General features: G+C 40.1%; 1 protein-coding gene across 2 annotated transcripts in view; it reads left to right on the top strand.

Moving 5' to 3' along the window:
• COL28A1 (collagen type XXVIII alpha 1 chain) overlaps window positions 1-16,884 on the top strand; it is a 162,057-nt gene that overhangs the window by 96,524 nt on the left and 48,649 nt on the right. For both annotated transcript variants that reach the window (XM_041728092.1, XM_041728093.1), the window contains 2 exons: window positions 3,107-3,175; window positions 7,150-7,218. In XM_041728092.1, coding sequence (XP_041584026.1) covers window positions 3,107-3,175; window positions 7,150-7,218 — 138 coding nt within the window. The remainder of the gene's footprint in view (window positions 1-3,106; window positions 3,176-7,149; window positions 7,219-16,884) is intronic.

The following is a 16,884-nucleotide window of genomic DNA, read 5'->3' as shown; positions in this document are numbered from 1 at the left end:
TATCTGGGGTGGGGTTCACAGCAACCAGGCAAAGAAGATAATTATTTTTGATAAAAACATTCAATGCTTCTGGGTAAAATGTATTGAACTGTTTATCTTGGTTCTGCTTTGCTGGAAGGTGTCAAAATGCAGCAAGTGTGTGAATCAGTCAGGTATAGCTGGAGACCCTTCCCCAGTGAACTTACAGATACTCCCTCTAAAGGTATATCAGATACTCAAGAAAGGAGAGACAACAGAAATGCATGTGGTACAGGACAAGCTGTGTTCTCTACTTGGAGCTCTTGATGATAGGAGTGATTATTTAAGCTGGGAGAAACATGGGGTCACTCAAAGCTGGGAATCAGAAGGAGGAGAGGTGTTAGATAATTAGTACCTGTGGTCTCAAAAGGAACCATGTACTATGTGAAAGAGATGGAGACAGGAGACCAGAATCATAAAAGTGGCCTGTAAGTACAAGGAAAATGGTAATTATGAAAACAGGGATTAAAAGAATCAAGTTAGTAATAAAATGTTTAAATCTTTTCCTTTTCTTTTAAGGCCTTGTTTTCTCTAGAAGTATTTTAGGATTTAAAAGTAGAAAGTCAAGTTAAATAAGGATGAACTGTTTTTGCTAAATAATTTCATCATTTCTTATAATCCATGATTTTTGCACTGTTGCAATCTATAAGCTATTTAGCTCCTAACAGAACATGGATGAAACAGGACCTAGGGCAAAGAGCTTGGGAGATTTAGCTTCAAAGTCTGGCTTTGGTTTCTTTCTGGTTTTTCCTTTTATAATTTTATTGAGGCATATTTAATGTATTATAGAACTCGCTCATTCCAAGTATATATTTCAATGATTTTTAAAGGAAATTTAAAGTTGTATGGCTTCACCATAAATCAGTTTTAGAACATTTTCTTCCCTCACCCTTTATAATCCCTTATGCCAGTTTGCACTTAATCCTATCCTAGTTCCTATTCCTGGTCCCAGACAATCATGGATTTACTTTCTGTCTCCGTAGATTTGCTTTTTCTGGACATTTCATAGAAATGGAATCAGACAATATGTGGTCCCATAGATCTGGCTTCTTTCACTGAGAATTCTGAGGTTCATCTGTGTTGTAGCTTGTAACTGCGGGTTTGTTACTTTTTATTGCTGAATATACCACATTTTGTCTATCCATTTATCATTGATGGGCATTTAGGTTGTTTCTAGTTTTTAGATATTATGAATAATTCTGCTAAGAGCATTCATATCTAAGTCTTTGTGTGGACATATGTCTTCATTTCCCTTGGGTACAGGAGTGAAATTACTAGATCATACAGTAAATTGATGTTGAACCTTTTTTTTTTTTTTTAAAGATTTCATTTATTTACTCATGAGAGACACAGAGAGAGAGGAAGAGATCTATGCAGAGGGAAAAGCAGGCTCCCTTTGGGGGAGCCCAATGTGGGACTTGATCCTAGGACCCTGGAATCAGGTCCTGAGCTAAAGGCAGATGCTCAACCACTGAGCCATCCAGGTGCCCCAATGTTGAACATTTTAATAAACTACCAACCTGTTTGCCTAAGTGGCTGTACTAGCAACTTAGGAGGGTACCTCCTTCACCATGTTCTCCTAGTCCTGCCTTCCAATAGCTGTGATGCTTTAGACTAACTTTAGTTTCCTCTTTAATAAAACAGCTGGGATTGGGGCAGTTGGTTGAGTGTCCCACTCTTGGTTTTGGCTCAGGTCATGGTCTCAGGGTCCTGGGATCAAACCCCATGTTGGGCCCCATGCTCAGCATGGAATCTGCTTGAGATTCTCTCTCTCTCTGCCCCTCCCATTCCTGCTTTCTCTTTTTCTAAAATCAATCAATCTTAAAGCAAAAACAAAACCAAAAAACCCAAACCTGCTGAGGTGAGGGGTTAATACTTCCCAAGTACCTACTCAGCTGGATATCAGCTAGACATTGTGAGAGAGACACATTCTTTGTCTCACTTCCTGTCATCACCAGGAAATATAAGTATGATTTCGTATGTATCTGATGAATGTACTGAGGTTCAGAGACGTTAGGTAAGTTAGTCATCGCTATAACACAGGGTTGTCTTGAGTACTAAATTACATCCAGTAAGATATGTGAACATGCATAGCATAGTTCTGGGTACATAGAAGGTGGTTAATGAAGAGATTTTCATTTCTCTGCTTCTTTCTATCATTCACATCTCATGTAGATCTAATGAAAGGGCTGGCCTACCCTAATCAGCCCCTACCACTTTTCTGGGCTAGTTGCCTGTTCTAAAAGGCTTTGGGCAATCTGAAAAGCTTTTATAGAACTTATCCTGCAGCTGCAACTGCTTTTAGGGCAGAAGTATCACAAAGTTCATCCTTAACTCCAACTAGCATAGGCTTTGTTGCATGAAGCAGTAAAAGCAACTAGTTCAAAATGGGGTTATCTCTTTCAATGGTTTCTTTTTATTCTTGTCTCTTCTTTCTCCCTCCACTCACAATGGCAGCACTTTTCCAAATTCCAGAGAAGGGAGTTCTGAAGAAAGTACCTTTTAAGATTGTCAAAAGTTAACTGACCTGACTGCTTTGGAATGGACCCGTATCAGTTGGCTGGAAGCTGACACAAATGGCACTAAGAAATGAAAACAAAGGGGAATAACACTCCCTTTGTCAAGTATAAGAAAGTGATTTGGGAGAAGGGGGTTCAATTAATATCTTAGTCAAATTCAAGGGTTTGGGCTTTAATATATATATGTATATATCTCTTATATATATATCTTATATATATATTTTTTAAAAAAGATTTAACCCATTTATTTATGAGCGACACAGAGAGAGATAGAGAGAGAGAGAGAGAGAGAGAGAGAGAGAGAGGCAGAGACACAGGCAGAGGGAGAAGCAGGCTCCATGCATTGATCCTGAGGTGGGACTCAATCCCGGGTCTCCAGGATCACACCCTGGGCTGAAGGCAGTGCTAAACTGCTGAGCCACCCGGGCTGCCCTAAAATATATTTTTATATATGAAAATCTGTATAAAATATGTTTAATATGAAATATGACATTTTGTATAAAATATACAACATAAAGTTTTTCTGTTTGTTTTAAATCAGTAACTTGTCATCCACTGTGTCTTTTCAGGGAGAGCCTGGTGTCAGAGGACCCCCAGGCCCCTCTGGGCCTCGGGGCATAGGAACCCAAGGGCCAAAGGTGAGTCTTTAGGTCTGTGCTCTGTGTGAAGGTCAGGTACCATCTGTGCCAGCCAAGTGAACATTAACTTCATAGCAAATGTTTATTTTAATGTTGGCTTATTTGTTCTTGAGTGTTGATGAAAAGCCTCATTTTCTCATATTATGTAGCTTTCAGTAAAGTAGATAATTTAAGTTTATAAAGCCACTTTTTTTGCTTCCCCAGAAGAAATTAGAAAGTGTCTCTTAAGAAAGTGGTTGCAAAAGGCTCAAAATATTTCTAGTCTCTTAGCAGCTGTGCCATCATTAAGGAGCACGTTTTTACTTTGGTCAGAGGTGCCTCAGTTGGCCTTTTAACAGAATGCCCACTAATAGATTGATTGTTTCCTATATGTAGAGTCTACTCTGTTGGGGCCTTATGTCAAGGTCTAGATTTATTGTCCCATGGAAGGTGTGAGAAACTTCCTCTGCTCCCTTTGCTCTCATTTCTATTTCTCTTTCTTTTGTCATCTCCAATATGATGATTATTCATCCTTTCATTTTTTTTAAAGATTTTATTCATTTATTTGAGAAAGAGAATGCGTGAGAGAGATAGCACAGACAGGGAGGAGGAGCAGAGGGAGAGAGAGAAGCAGACTCCCCACTGAGTAGGGAGCCCCATGTGGGGCTTGATCTCGGGACCCTGGGATCACCACCTGAGTTGAAGGCAGACACTTAACCAACTGAGACACCTAGGGGTCCCTCATCCTTTCATCCTTATAATCTAGTGCTTTTCAATGAGGGAGATCTTATCCTCCCTGGTTTGCCCCGGGGAACATTTGGGGATGTCTGGAATCATTTTTGAGTGTCACAACAGGGGAAGGAATTCTACTGGCATCTACTGGGGAGGGGCCAAGGATGCTGCTAAATATCCTACAGGACACAGGACAGCTGCCTTCATGAAGAATTATCCAGCTCAAAATGGCAATAGTGCAGAGGTTGAGAAGCCCTGTCTTAATTGTTGATTCATGTGCTCAACAAATAATTTTCTGATTTGTTAAAATAGTAAAATAAAGAAGTATTAGGCATGTTCATAGGGAAAATGGATGTCAATGAGGCACCTGTTACAAATTCAAATTTCATGACCAAAATGCACAGAAGTGAATTGAGCCCCATTAGCAGAGAGGGAAGGGAAAGGATCTATGAGTCAAAGATTTTACTGAGGATCCCAGAATTAGCAAGATTCTTAGTTTATCCTTTTCAGTCCATCAGCTTCATTCTGGCAATAAATGATTTCTTAACTTTCTAGATTATTTTCTGTGGATAAAGATACTCCCAAGATGTTAGTAATTGCTATCACTGGGTGATGGAAAGAGAGGCTTATTTTTTCTTCTTCATTTTCATCATTATTTCTAATTTATTTTTTCAATGAGCATGTGTGCCTCTTACAATTAGAAAAAAATAAAGCTTTTTTTTTCTGTAGTGGAAAGAAAAAAAGACTTATACAGTAGCTTACATTAACCCAGCATTTCTCAAAGCTTACTCCATCAAATGTTAATTTGGGAACTTCTCTATTGTGGGACTTCTTAGAGGCTCCAATATATTCCTACAGACATACCTTGGAGGTATTGCAGGTTCAGTTCCAGCCTACCACAATACTGTAAATACCACAATAAAGAGAGTCCAATGAATTTTTTGGTTTCCCAGTGCATATAAAATTTATGTTACTATTATATTTCTAGTCTATTAAGGGTGCAATAGCATTATGTCTAAAATAAACCAATGAATATACCTTAATTAAGAATGCTTTAGGGCAGCCCAGCCTTGACCCATGGGCTGCAGAATGGATGGTGTGTTAACAGACATGAGAACAACTTAATCTCATCCTCCTTCTCCACCCAGAGCTCTGGGTGACCGGGTGCATTGTCAATATTTTGAAAATAATCCTTTTTTTCTGAGCAGTAAGTCTCAACAGTAGATTTAAAATATTAGGTAAACCATGTTATAAACAGATGTGCTATCATCCAGGCTTTGTTGTTCTCTTTATAGAACATAAGCCAAGTCAATTTGGCATAATACTTAAGGGCCCCAGGATTTTTGAAATGGTAAATGAGCACTGGCTTCAACTTAAAGTCCTCAGCTCCATTAGCCTAGAACAAGATGGTCAGCCTGTTCTTTGAAGCTTTGAAGCCAGCCATTGACTTTTCCTCTCCAGCTATGAAAGTCCTAGGTGGCATCTTCTAACAAAATGGCGTTGTTTCATCTATGCTGAAAGTCTGTTGTTTAGCATAGCCACTTTCTTTTTTATCTGAGCTAGATCTTCTGGACAACTTCTGACAGCTCCATCAGCACTTGCTGCTTCACCATGCACCTTTATGTTATAAGAGAGGACGTCTTTCCCCATGCACCAAACCCTGCTGGCTTCAAGCCTGCTTCTGCAGCTTTCTCACCTCTCTCAGCCTTCATAGGATCAAAGGGAGTGAGGGGCTTGCTCTGGATTAGATTTTGGCTTAAGGGAATGTTATGGCTGGTTTGATCTACCCAGAGCACTAAAATGTTCTCCATCTCAGCAGTAGGGCTCTTCTGCTTTCTTATGCTTCATCAATTCACTGAAGCGGCACTTTTAATTTCCCTCGAGAGCTTTTCCTTTGCATTTGCAACTTGGCTAACTGTTCAGTGTAAGAGGCCTAGCTTTTGGCCTGTCTTGGCTTTTTTTTTTTTTTTTCAAGATTTTATTTATTTATTAATGAGAGACAGAGAGAGGCAGAGACACAGGCAGAGGGAGAAATAGGCTCCTCACAGGGAACCTGATGCAGGACTCTATCCCAGACCCCGGGATCATGCCCTGAGCTGAAGGCAGATGCTCAACTGCTGAGCCACCCAGGCATCCCTGCTTTGGCTTTTGACATACCTTCCTCACTAAGTTTAATCACTTCTAGCTCTTAATTTAAAGTGAGAGATGTGTGACTCTTCATTTCACTTGAACACTTAGAGGCCATTGTAGGGTTATTAAATTGGTCTAATTTCAGTATTGTTGTAGGGAATAGGGAGGCCTGAGGAGAGGGTGAGAGACAGGGAAACACCCCAGTTGGTGGAACAACCAGATTGCATGCAACATTTATGATTACATTTGTTGTCTTAGACGGGTGTGGTTCAGGGTTCCTTAAAACAATTATGATAGTGACATTAGAGATTACTGATCAGATATAAACATAAGAAATATAATGAAAAAGCCTGAAATATTGTAAGAATTATCAAAATGTGACACAGAGACAGGAAGTTAGCAAATGCTATTGGAAAAATGGCTCTGATGACCTCACCTAACACAGGGTGGCCATAAACCTTCAATCTGTAAAACGAGCAGTATCTAGGAAACATAACAGTGAAGAACAATAAAATAAGGTATGCCTGTGTGTTCTAGGGGTCTCCAAGGAGAGGCACACACCGTGGTGTAGAACACTTTCCAATCTCATTTGACCGCAGAAGTCTTTCCTCAATAAACATGGGGTGAACTTATGTTGTAAAAAACACATACTGGGAAATGATGTACTTTTTGCTTCATTTATCTATTTTCTTAAAAATTCAATACTGATCCACTGAAACTTTAACTGCAACCCTAGTGAATAGCACTTGACACTGAAGTGGAGAAACATATTAGAGGCTACACAGAGTTATGTGTGAGTGGTCTTCACACTTCTGGTGTTCTAGGGGCTGGTGGTAGAGCAGCTAAAGAAGCCCAAGCAGACAAGGCTACCAGGCCAACACTTCGGCTTAGGCCAAGTAGCCCTGCCTTGCCTTTTTACTTATATTTGGATTATGCATAAGATTTTTCCAAGGGTTCTGCGGCTTAAAATTTGGGGAAAAGCACTGCTTTATATAAACTATGATCTAGCTTTATGGTCACATAGATGTTAGTCTTGATCAGACCCTAGTTAGAAGGAAGCCAAGAGCAGAAATACATTATTTCTTCCTGAATCCTCTCACACTTCTCTTCAATTTTGCTTCATCTTCCAACAGGGAGATATTGGGCAGAAAGGCCTGCCTGGCCCTCCTGGACCCCCTGGCTACGGATTACAAGGAATTAAAGTAAGTGGATGTGATTGCGCTTGAGTCACCTCTCAATTCTCCAGAATGATGAGAAAAGAGGTTGTGGATAATATCAAACATGACTGTTATGAAATGAATTTAATCTAAGCTTAGCAGTTAAAATGACCTCCGGTACTTAGAGACACAACCCAGAAGTGTAAAAATGCTCTAAGCACATTAGTGTCATGAACACTAGACATTACATAAATTGCTCGGCGAGACATTTAACTGTGATGGTGGGTTTGTCGTTCTTGCCAATCTCTGAGCTGAGTGGAGAATTTATGCCCAGCTGCGTGTTCTTTCCCTGTGTCTGTCTCTGTCTCTTATCTTCCTCACCTGTATTGTCTGCTCTTAGCCCAAGGCTTCCTAGTCTTAGCTCATAGTTGAACCGCCCAGGGAACTTTATGAATAATACTGATGACCTCCCCTGGAAGAATTAGATCTGAATCTCTGGTGTAGTACTTGAAGTCTGAAAGCCCGCCCCCCCCGCCCCCCCAGGTGATTCTTCTGAGCATCCAGGGTGAGAACTCTGGCTCGAGGTTCTGAGTTGGTGTTATTGGAATTCACAACTACTCATATTCTGTGGTTTGTCTCAATAGTAATAAGCTTATGCAGCAAGATGGGACCACCAGGGTGCCCCATGTCTCAGGAGACAAAGTTTGGCATCTAAAGGTTGCCATGTAATTTCAAACAATTTCCTCTTATACATCTCATAGGTTGATTTATTGATTTTTAGTTTTTATTTTGTACTGGCTTATTCTCATTCTATTTTCTCCCAAATAAACTTCTATTGTTTTTACCATGGTTGCACTTCAAAACTGGGTAGTTCATCCCTTAGATAATTGATACTGACTCTTAAAAAGTGGAAATGTTCAAAAAATTTTTTGAAACTAAATTTTCAAATAGAATTTCTTATTAAGTAGAAGACAGTAAGAGTATAAGATAATAATTGTGAAAATCCTGTGTTGAAAATAAACCACCTACTCCTGTGCAGAAAATGAGCTTAGTCAAAAGCAAAACTCACTGAATCTGTGTTAAATCTTTCCATCTATCACACAATGTCTAGGGCTTCCACGGCAGGTCCTTTAAATAACAGTTGCTCATCTGTGGGGCTGAGTATCCAAGGGAAGGCCTGACAGTTACCATGTTGCTGATGTACCAGCACTGGAAAATCCAACAAAACCCTGCTTCTTTGTAAATAACATCACTCTCATCCTTAATCTTAAAATTCTATAGGTAAAAAATGGTGACGCTCTATAGATGCCATTGCATGAATTCGCTTAAGTAGAGAACCCATGTTAGACCACTGGTCCTTCCACCAACAGGAGCTCAGCCTAAATGCACTGGTAGATCCTTATTGCCACTGTGTTAAATTCAGTGCCAGCGTTTTTCTTTTTTAATTTTTTCCCCTTTAAAAAAAATTAAATTCAATTAGCCAACATATAGTACGTCATTAGTGTCAGATGTAGTGTTCAGTAGTTCATCAGCTGCATGTAACACCCGGAACTCATCACATCACATGCAGCATTTTCCTTTTTATTATCTGGGAGATACTTCCTTATTTCCCAAGCAGCACTGTGGATTGCACTTAATCCTCACCAACTCTGACTGGTGCCCTGCCTTCCTCATTGTTCATCCTTTCTTATGCCCTCCAGGGTATGCTATACTCAAAATCTATCTTGAGTGAGACTCTGCTGCGAAGCCTAACACGATAGGGAAAGAACCAAAATTAAAACTGTCACATATCCAGTGCTAGCAGAAATGAGATCAGCTTTTCTTCCACTGAGGGCTGTGGTCTGATCCTATTTGTCAGTGAGCCCTGGCCACTGGCTGCCTCATAAAACCTCTCTAGACATACTGGATCACCTGGCATCCTGTTGGGAACAGGGAAAACCTATTTTACTCAGGACTGCCACCTCATTTTCTTGACCCTGGGTTGTACTATCACTGTAAAAGGATGGGAACTGAAAAATAAAGCTTATGGTGTTCCTCCAAGTCATTTTAAGGCTACGTGATGAGTGAAATGTAATTTCTTATGTTCATTTGTTGACCTATTTCCCATACCTTTCTAAAACCCATTTGAAATAGCAAAACACTTGTTGATTTATCTGTTGGTAAGTCTTTGATGGAAGCCCTTGCTGCTATAAGACTGGTGTGTGACCTGTGCCTTGTCTCTCATGCTGTCCCAACCGTGGCAAAAAGAAGCACTTGGGTAACAATCACATAAGTGGTTTGTTCCAGCACCTCCCTAACTTTGTTGCTAGAATATTGTATCTTTAGGTAGTCACTCATCAATCAGCCAACCAACCAACCAACCAACCAACCAACTAACCACCAATACTGGTTAAGTACCATCTATGTCAGGCAAATAACCTAATTGCAATATAAAATGGCGAGTGAAGAGACATGATTTTAGTCATGGAGTTTATAGGCTATAAAATAATTACACTCTGAGCTCCAGAGAATATGGAGGAGAGGCACATGGAATATATTGGGTTTATAGTAGGCCACAATAAGGAGGTTAGACTTAATCTCAAGAGCAATTGAAAATCAGAGAAGGATGACATGATCAGACAGGTATCAGAAAAGACTCTGTCTACCATCTGTAGAATGAATGCACGTGACTACAAGGAATGTGGGTGCTGCCCTACTCATGCCCCTCCTCCTGATTCTCCATAGGGTAGAATGTGATTTTCTGGCAGCTCTCTCTTTCTGCCTCTCCTGAAGCTCTGGGACCACACAGGGCTGTTGCTGTGGCAGCCTTGGTCCTGGGAAACACAAAAACATAATCGGCTCACTCCCCTTGGGCACTATGGCAGTTTTCTGCATTTTCTCTGTAGTTCACACTGTGACTCAGCTAGCTCTGCACTGCAGAGAAGCCCTGGTTCCTTCAGGACCTCCAGTGCTTTCTCTCAACTACATGTCTATTGATTAAGTGGATGAATATGGGACTATGGCTCTTTGGCCTTGGTCCTTCGGGTTCATGGACTAGGTCAGGAGGTTATGTGATGCTACCATCTTATCCCACTGTGAACAGTGAGCATCCCCCTAAATATGGACTATAGATATGCCAGTAATCCTCCAGGTTAAGTCAGGAGGGAGAAGAAATGGAGTGGGGTCTAGAGGATTACTTGCTATGTCAACTAGCCCCTCTAGGGGCCAGGAGGGGTGTGATGAAAGGGTTACTTCTCTCCATCTTTGTTGAAGTCAGTTCCAGTGCCCTGATCAGCCCTGACATTCCTGTAGTACTTTTTCTCAGAAGATCAAGAGGTATTTATAAAAACAAGATTCCTGAGGGCCCTCCTTGACTTCAGGAGTTTCTGAGGTAGATTTGTGGACTGGGCTCTACTTTCACTCCTTTATTCATTAAAATGTGTGCTTCCATGCCACTGGCTTCCATTCTGCATTTAGGCATGAACATGACTGATCCCCTGGCTGAAGGAACTGTCCCTGCAGTCAGGCTGTGGCAAAGGATGGGCTCATAGTTATGTAGGCCAAGCCAGTGTGAAGAATAGCCTCAGTGATGTGCTGGGGGAATCTGGTGAACATTATCTGGCAGAAATCCCAATATTTCCAAAGCGGGTAAATAGCAATGATTACAGTGGTCATATAGTCTAAGAGCTAAAGTATTAGCCTCTAAGATGACAGGGACCCAGAAACGGAGGGAAACTCAATCCAAATGACCTCTCCCCTCTATATTCTGAATTCAAGGCATGATAGAAAGAAATGAGCTTTGGCCTGAGTCTTGCTAGTTGTGTAAGCTTGGATAAAGCCATGAACCTTAGCTTTTTCATCTTTAAAATAATGGAGATAAGACAGCCTATTTTACAAGGCACTGTGAAAATAATATTGTGCAAAGTGTCCAGTACTTTGGGCCATGGAGTCAACAGATTTGAATCATGGCTTCCTGAGGACTAAAACCTGGCCTCAGTTTTCATATTTGAGTAATAGGGATAGTAATAGTACTATTACCTAAAGTTGGCATGAGAAATAAATGAAACTTAATGAGACTATGTGTAACACATTTAACACAGGGCTTGGCACATAGTTATAGGTGCAGTAGATGTCTGTAGTTATTCGCATTATTGTTCCTTCCTTTCTACCTCCCTTTCCACTAGTCCCTCTTGTATTTTCCAGGATGAAGTCCCAGAATTCTGGCATTCAAATGATTCAGTGCTCTAAAACATAAAATATTGGTTGCAGGAGTTAGTGTAGGCCTAGCTGCAGTACCAAATAAAACCCAAAAGGAATAATGGCTCAAACACAATAGAGATTTTTGCTTGCTTAAGAGGCCAATGTAGGTGTTCCTTTTCAGTGAGCAATGTTCTTTCATTTTAAATTTCAGAGAATTTCATCTCCCATTGATGCTTCCTCCTTGTGCTCGGCCTCTACACCACTAATACCCAGCAGGCAGATAGGGGGAGTGTGAAAGAGGCACACCTACTTCTCCAAAGCCTTGGTCAGGCATTGACACATGTCACCTCTGCTCCATTTTACTGGCTAGAACTAGCATCGTGGAAAGGCTATCTAGCTGTGTGTCCAGGAAGAAGAACCAGAAGAGGTTTGGTGAAGAGCTAGCTGGTATTAACGCCACACTTAATTTAACCTGTTTCTAGGAAGGATGGCAAATTTAAAGTTGTTTGTTGTTCTGAAGTATATTGGTGCTTCCAGAAGCAAATAGAAGACAAGAGTGGTCTCCATGGCAACTTCCAGAATGCCTCACACTGTCCTAGTACTGTGGGGCAATGTTGCCCAGGCTTACAAAGGCTGGGTTCAGCTTCATCATTCCTTTTATCCTAACTTCAAAAGAAAACCTTAGAGCCTTGGTATCTTCTTATTTCACACAGCATCAGGAGCACTAGCGGATGATTTAGAAATCTGTCTTGAGTAGACAGGCTGGGTACCAGCCACAGAGCTGGAGGAGGCTTTGGGTTTTGCAGGACCAGGAAAGGAACAGGAAATGCTCATTCATGTCTGTGACAAAGCCAAGAGTGAGAGGACATGGGTCACCTGGATCCTGAAGCTGAGATTTCAAGATTGGGAGACATGGTGTCAGAGGAGGGAGGCTGGCCCACAGAGCTGATGTGAAGAATAAAGAGGACCCAATAATTAGGATCCCGTGAGGAGTAAGGGAAAGGTCAGTGTTGATTACCCAGGACTCCAATAGCATCTGAGACCAGAGAGGTCTGATGGTGGATGAGTTAACCCAGCTGGCAGGGCTGAGCATGAAGACAGCTGAAAAAAAAATGGCTTCTACCTCCAAAGCTCTATGACTAGAAGCTCATTGTACAACCCAGAACCTTTTAAGATTCTTGGCTCAATGTTTAGGGTTAATGTCATTTCTTAGGTACATTTTTGTTTGTTTCAGCTGCATCAAAGTAACTATGGTTCTAAAAACCCCCAGCACCATTTTCACTGCAGCAAGTACTTTTGCCACCTTCTGAAATCCCTTCATCAGAAAGGCTAAAGCTTGGAAGAATGTGAGCAGGGGTGCCTGAGTGGCTCAGTGGTTGAGTTCAGGGTGTGATCCCAGGGTCCTGGGATCGAATGCTGGCATCAGGCTCCCCATAAGGAGCTTGCTTATCCCTCTGCCTTTTCAAAGAGAGAGAGAGAGAGAGAGAAGAAAGAGAGAGAGAGAAAGAAAGAAAGAAAGAAAGACAGACAGAAAGAAAGAAAGAAAGAAAGAAAGAAAGAAAGAAAGAAAGAAAGAAAAAGAGAGCATATCATAAAGAATGTGAGCATACTGTGGTGGAAATCTCACATAGAACCTGGCAGCCTTCTGTTTGGCTCCTACCTATATCCCTGATCACTTTAAAAGTGTTTCCAAAAACCATTTGACTAGATATTTGGTTAGAGTGGACCTATTACAGAATGGAAAAAATTGCCCCCATGTAACGGCCAAATAGAAATGATTCATTTGTTGAAATTAAACTGACTCAAGGGGGGGAAAATGAGACCTAATAAAATTTGGGAGTAGATTTGATAAACACCAGGTTGCAAATACCTGCAGAGATATTGACAGGAGGTTTTTCTAGTCTTCCAAACTCATAACCTGTATGATGGTGTTAATACTACTAAAAAGAACAACATATGCACACACATATTTTAATATGGTGACTTTCTAGTGTTTCAACTTAAAATTTTCTTTCTCCTTTCTGACCACAAACAACAGCATAAAAACCAAAAAACAAACCAGCCCAGTAATAGTAAATCACCACATTCAACCTGAACATGACTTAAAAATTAAATTGAAACAATAAAGAATATAGTTAATAGCATAACATAGATTGTATGTGTGCTTAAACCAGAAACCATCTTTGAATTAGCTTCTAATACTTTTCCTGTATTGTAATTTTCAAACTCCCACAGTGGTTTCCCTACATAGAAAGGAGTCATCAGAAGCACATGAGAGGTACCTTGACTTTGAAATTGTTCAGTGTTTTGGGATTACACCTGCCAGATTGCTTCTGGTGGGGGAGGGCTGTGACTCAAAGTCAATCCTGGTAATCAAAATCCACAAACCTAGTTTTCAGACATTGAAGGCATCCTCTTATACCTGTATTATACCTTTATACCTTTTATTATTTTTTACCCAGCTGGCTCTGAGACCATTTGCATTTCTCATTTACTGCTTCATGCTTTCATTTTCCTCCTGGGCCAAGTGGTTTTCATACTTCAAGCTAGTTAGAAAAAAGGATGTTTTGTTTGTTTTATTTATTTATTTTATTTCTGAGTATGAATCTGAGGATATGGTATAGTATTTTCCTTTCTCAGTTTCATTATTAAAATTTTGTATGTAAATAGCCTTCCTATTCCCCAAATCAGAACTGGAATGGAGATTTTAGGATCTCAGTTTAGTGGTCTTGAATCATTATTGCCAGCTTCTATATATTCCATCTTTGCCATGAATAAAGCCCTATGCAATGACTAGTGACTACTCCTATACTGCCATAAACCCCAAAGGAAAAACATATTTTTAAATTTATTTATTCATGAGAGACACAGAGATGGGTGGTACAGGGATAGCAGGCTCCCTGCAGGGAGCCCGATGTGGGACTTAATCCTAGGTCCCTGAGATCCCGCCCTGAGCCAAAGGCAGATGCTCAACAACTGAGCCACCCAGGCATCCTGAAAAAATAATTTTTAAGTCACTTTTTCCATAGTAAATGGTATATCCTTCCCCAAGCTTTACTATGGTCTCCCTAGTTCCAAAGAAAAATCAAAAGACTGAATAGTAGGTAATAAAGATAAGACAATGTCCAATGTCATGTTCTGATGCCGAATATTTAAAAAAAAAAAAGATTAAGTTAGCACCAAGTATTTGAAAATTATATGAATGACTTCATTTGAGCAGTTATATGCTGCTAAAGGTACTCATGTTATAATAGTACATCATTTATAATTACAGCAAGCATGCTGTCATTTCAAATTGTTCTGACTTTTTCCTTTTTCCCTTTGTGTCTTCCTTTCCCTCTGTCCCTCTCCTCTTCCCACCCATCCATTCATATCATTCAATAAATAAAGATTTAAATGTTATATATTTATTCCTTTTCATTCTTGTAACAGATACTGTCTGTACAAAACTAAGCTGAATGAAGGACATGAATAAATTAATACCTTGCTGTCACCATCTTTTTAGCATATGAATTTCACTGTTGAAAATTTATAAAAGGTATTTTATCTTTTTCCCACCCATCAATGCTTGGTTAGAAGTAAATTACTAGTATATATTTTTCTCCTTCTTTCAAGAAAGAGGTAACTTTATTCTTCAGGGCGTTGAGCTCAGGGAGAGAACCAGGACCATATTACATTCTTTATATTCCATGTGTTCTATACACAGATGTTAAGTAATGTATCCAAAGCCACTCACCCCTGCTTCTCATGTGCCTCCCTGAAGTCATTGTGTGACATGTAGTAATCAAGTCTGGGTAGATGTCAGAAAGAGGAAATGATCCGTTTGAGACTTTCAGATGTGCCACTCAAAAAAATTTTTTTTTTGCATCTTGAAATTAAAAGGTGGCCCTTCCAGACAGGAGATCTATGTAGTAAGGTCTTTTACCATGATAATCTAAATTTTTTAAAAGAGAGAGGCACTAAAAAGCTCTTCTTTTCCCCTGAGCGCTGTTCTGTCAGAAGCCAGGGATTGGATGTAGTGACCTTTTGAAATCAATGGCCAGGCCTAAGACTAGAAATTACAGCAGGCTCTGGGCTGGCAAGTGTAGCTTCAGAGTGAGGCTGTAATAACCACTCTGCCCCACACACAAAGGCTTATTAAGTACCTTCTGGATTGTTGGTTGAAGGACACACTCTTTTGTACTGCAAATCTTTGACAAGTCAGTTAGGGCCAACTGATAAGTAATCAAACACTTTTTATGCTTTTACAAACATCTGAAGGACTTTACAATTACTGGCTTTTTAAATTATCAGTACCTTTGCTTATCTAGTTGCAGATAGGACTTCTTATTTTAAATATATGACAGGAAAAGAGGTAATTACCTGTTCATAAGCAGAGAAGTTCTAACAAAGCCAAGAGTATGGAGTTTGTGGGTATTTGTGGCTCAAACTGATAGGCGATAAAGATAACCCCAGAATAATCTTTATTTCATTTTGTGACAAATTCTTCAATCACCAGTTCTTCAAAACTGCTTCTTACATCATACGAGTGGGAATCATGGGCACAATGGGTATGTGTTCTGTCCTAGGAAAGTGAAACTGAATGAGAGGAGCAAAGGGTATTGATATGGAGAGAAAAGGAAAGAGAATTAGAAAGAAAAAGGAGAGGGATCCCTGGGTGGTGCAGTGGTTTGGTGCCTGCCTTTGGCCCAGGGCACGATCCTGGAGACCCGGGATTGAATCCCACGTCAGGCTCCCGGTGCATGGAGCCTGCTTCTCCCTCTGCCTGTGTCTCTGCCTCTCTCTCTCTCTCCCTGTGTAACTATCATAAATAAATAAAGAAAAAAAATATTAAAAAAAAAAAAAAGAAAGAAAAAGGAGAAAGGGGAATAAAGAATAGAAAATTGGCAATGATGACTTATTTATTTATTCCTAGAGACACACACACACACAGAGAGAGAGAGAGAGAGAGAGAGGCAGAAACACAGGCAGAGGGAGAAGCAGGCTCCGTGCAGAGAGCCCTACATGGGATTGGATCGGGGGTCTCCGGGATCACACCCCAGGCTGCAGGTGGCGCTAAATCGCTGAACCACCAGGGCTGCCCACAATGATGACTTTTTTAAAGACACTGGGTAGTAATGCCTTTGGCCTTAAAGCCTCCAATACCTGAAATGAATATAGTTACTATTCTTTGGTTAAATTTTGCTTATGTTCTACCTTTATCCTTTTACTTCTGACTTTTTGTATCCTTTTACTTTATGTGTTTCTTTTAGGCAACATGTATTTGGATTTTTAAAACTCCAGTCTGACAATGTTTGTCTTTTGTCAGAAGCATTTTTAGTTCAGCTACAATTTTGTAATTAGTGAACTTTTATAATTTATTTCTACCATCTAACTTTAGGCCATTTGTCCCTCATGTTCTATGTTCCTTTTTGAAAATCTTTTCTTCCCCTTTTTGATACTTACTCATTTTTAACCATTATATTTTCCCCTTACTTGTTTGGAATCTACTCATTTTTCTCCCTCTTTTTCAATATTTACATTTAAAGATAT

The sequence above is a fragment of the Vulpes lagopus genome, chromosome 13 (assembly GCF_018345385.1).
Source record: "Vulpes lagopus strain Blue_001 chromosome 13, ASM1834538v1, whole genome shotgun sequence".
Lineage (NCBI taxonomy): Eukaryota > Metazoa > Chordata > Mammalia > Carnivora > Canidae > Vulpes > Vulpes lagopus.
This window is presented reverse-complemented; position numbering and strand designations above follow the sequence as displayed.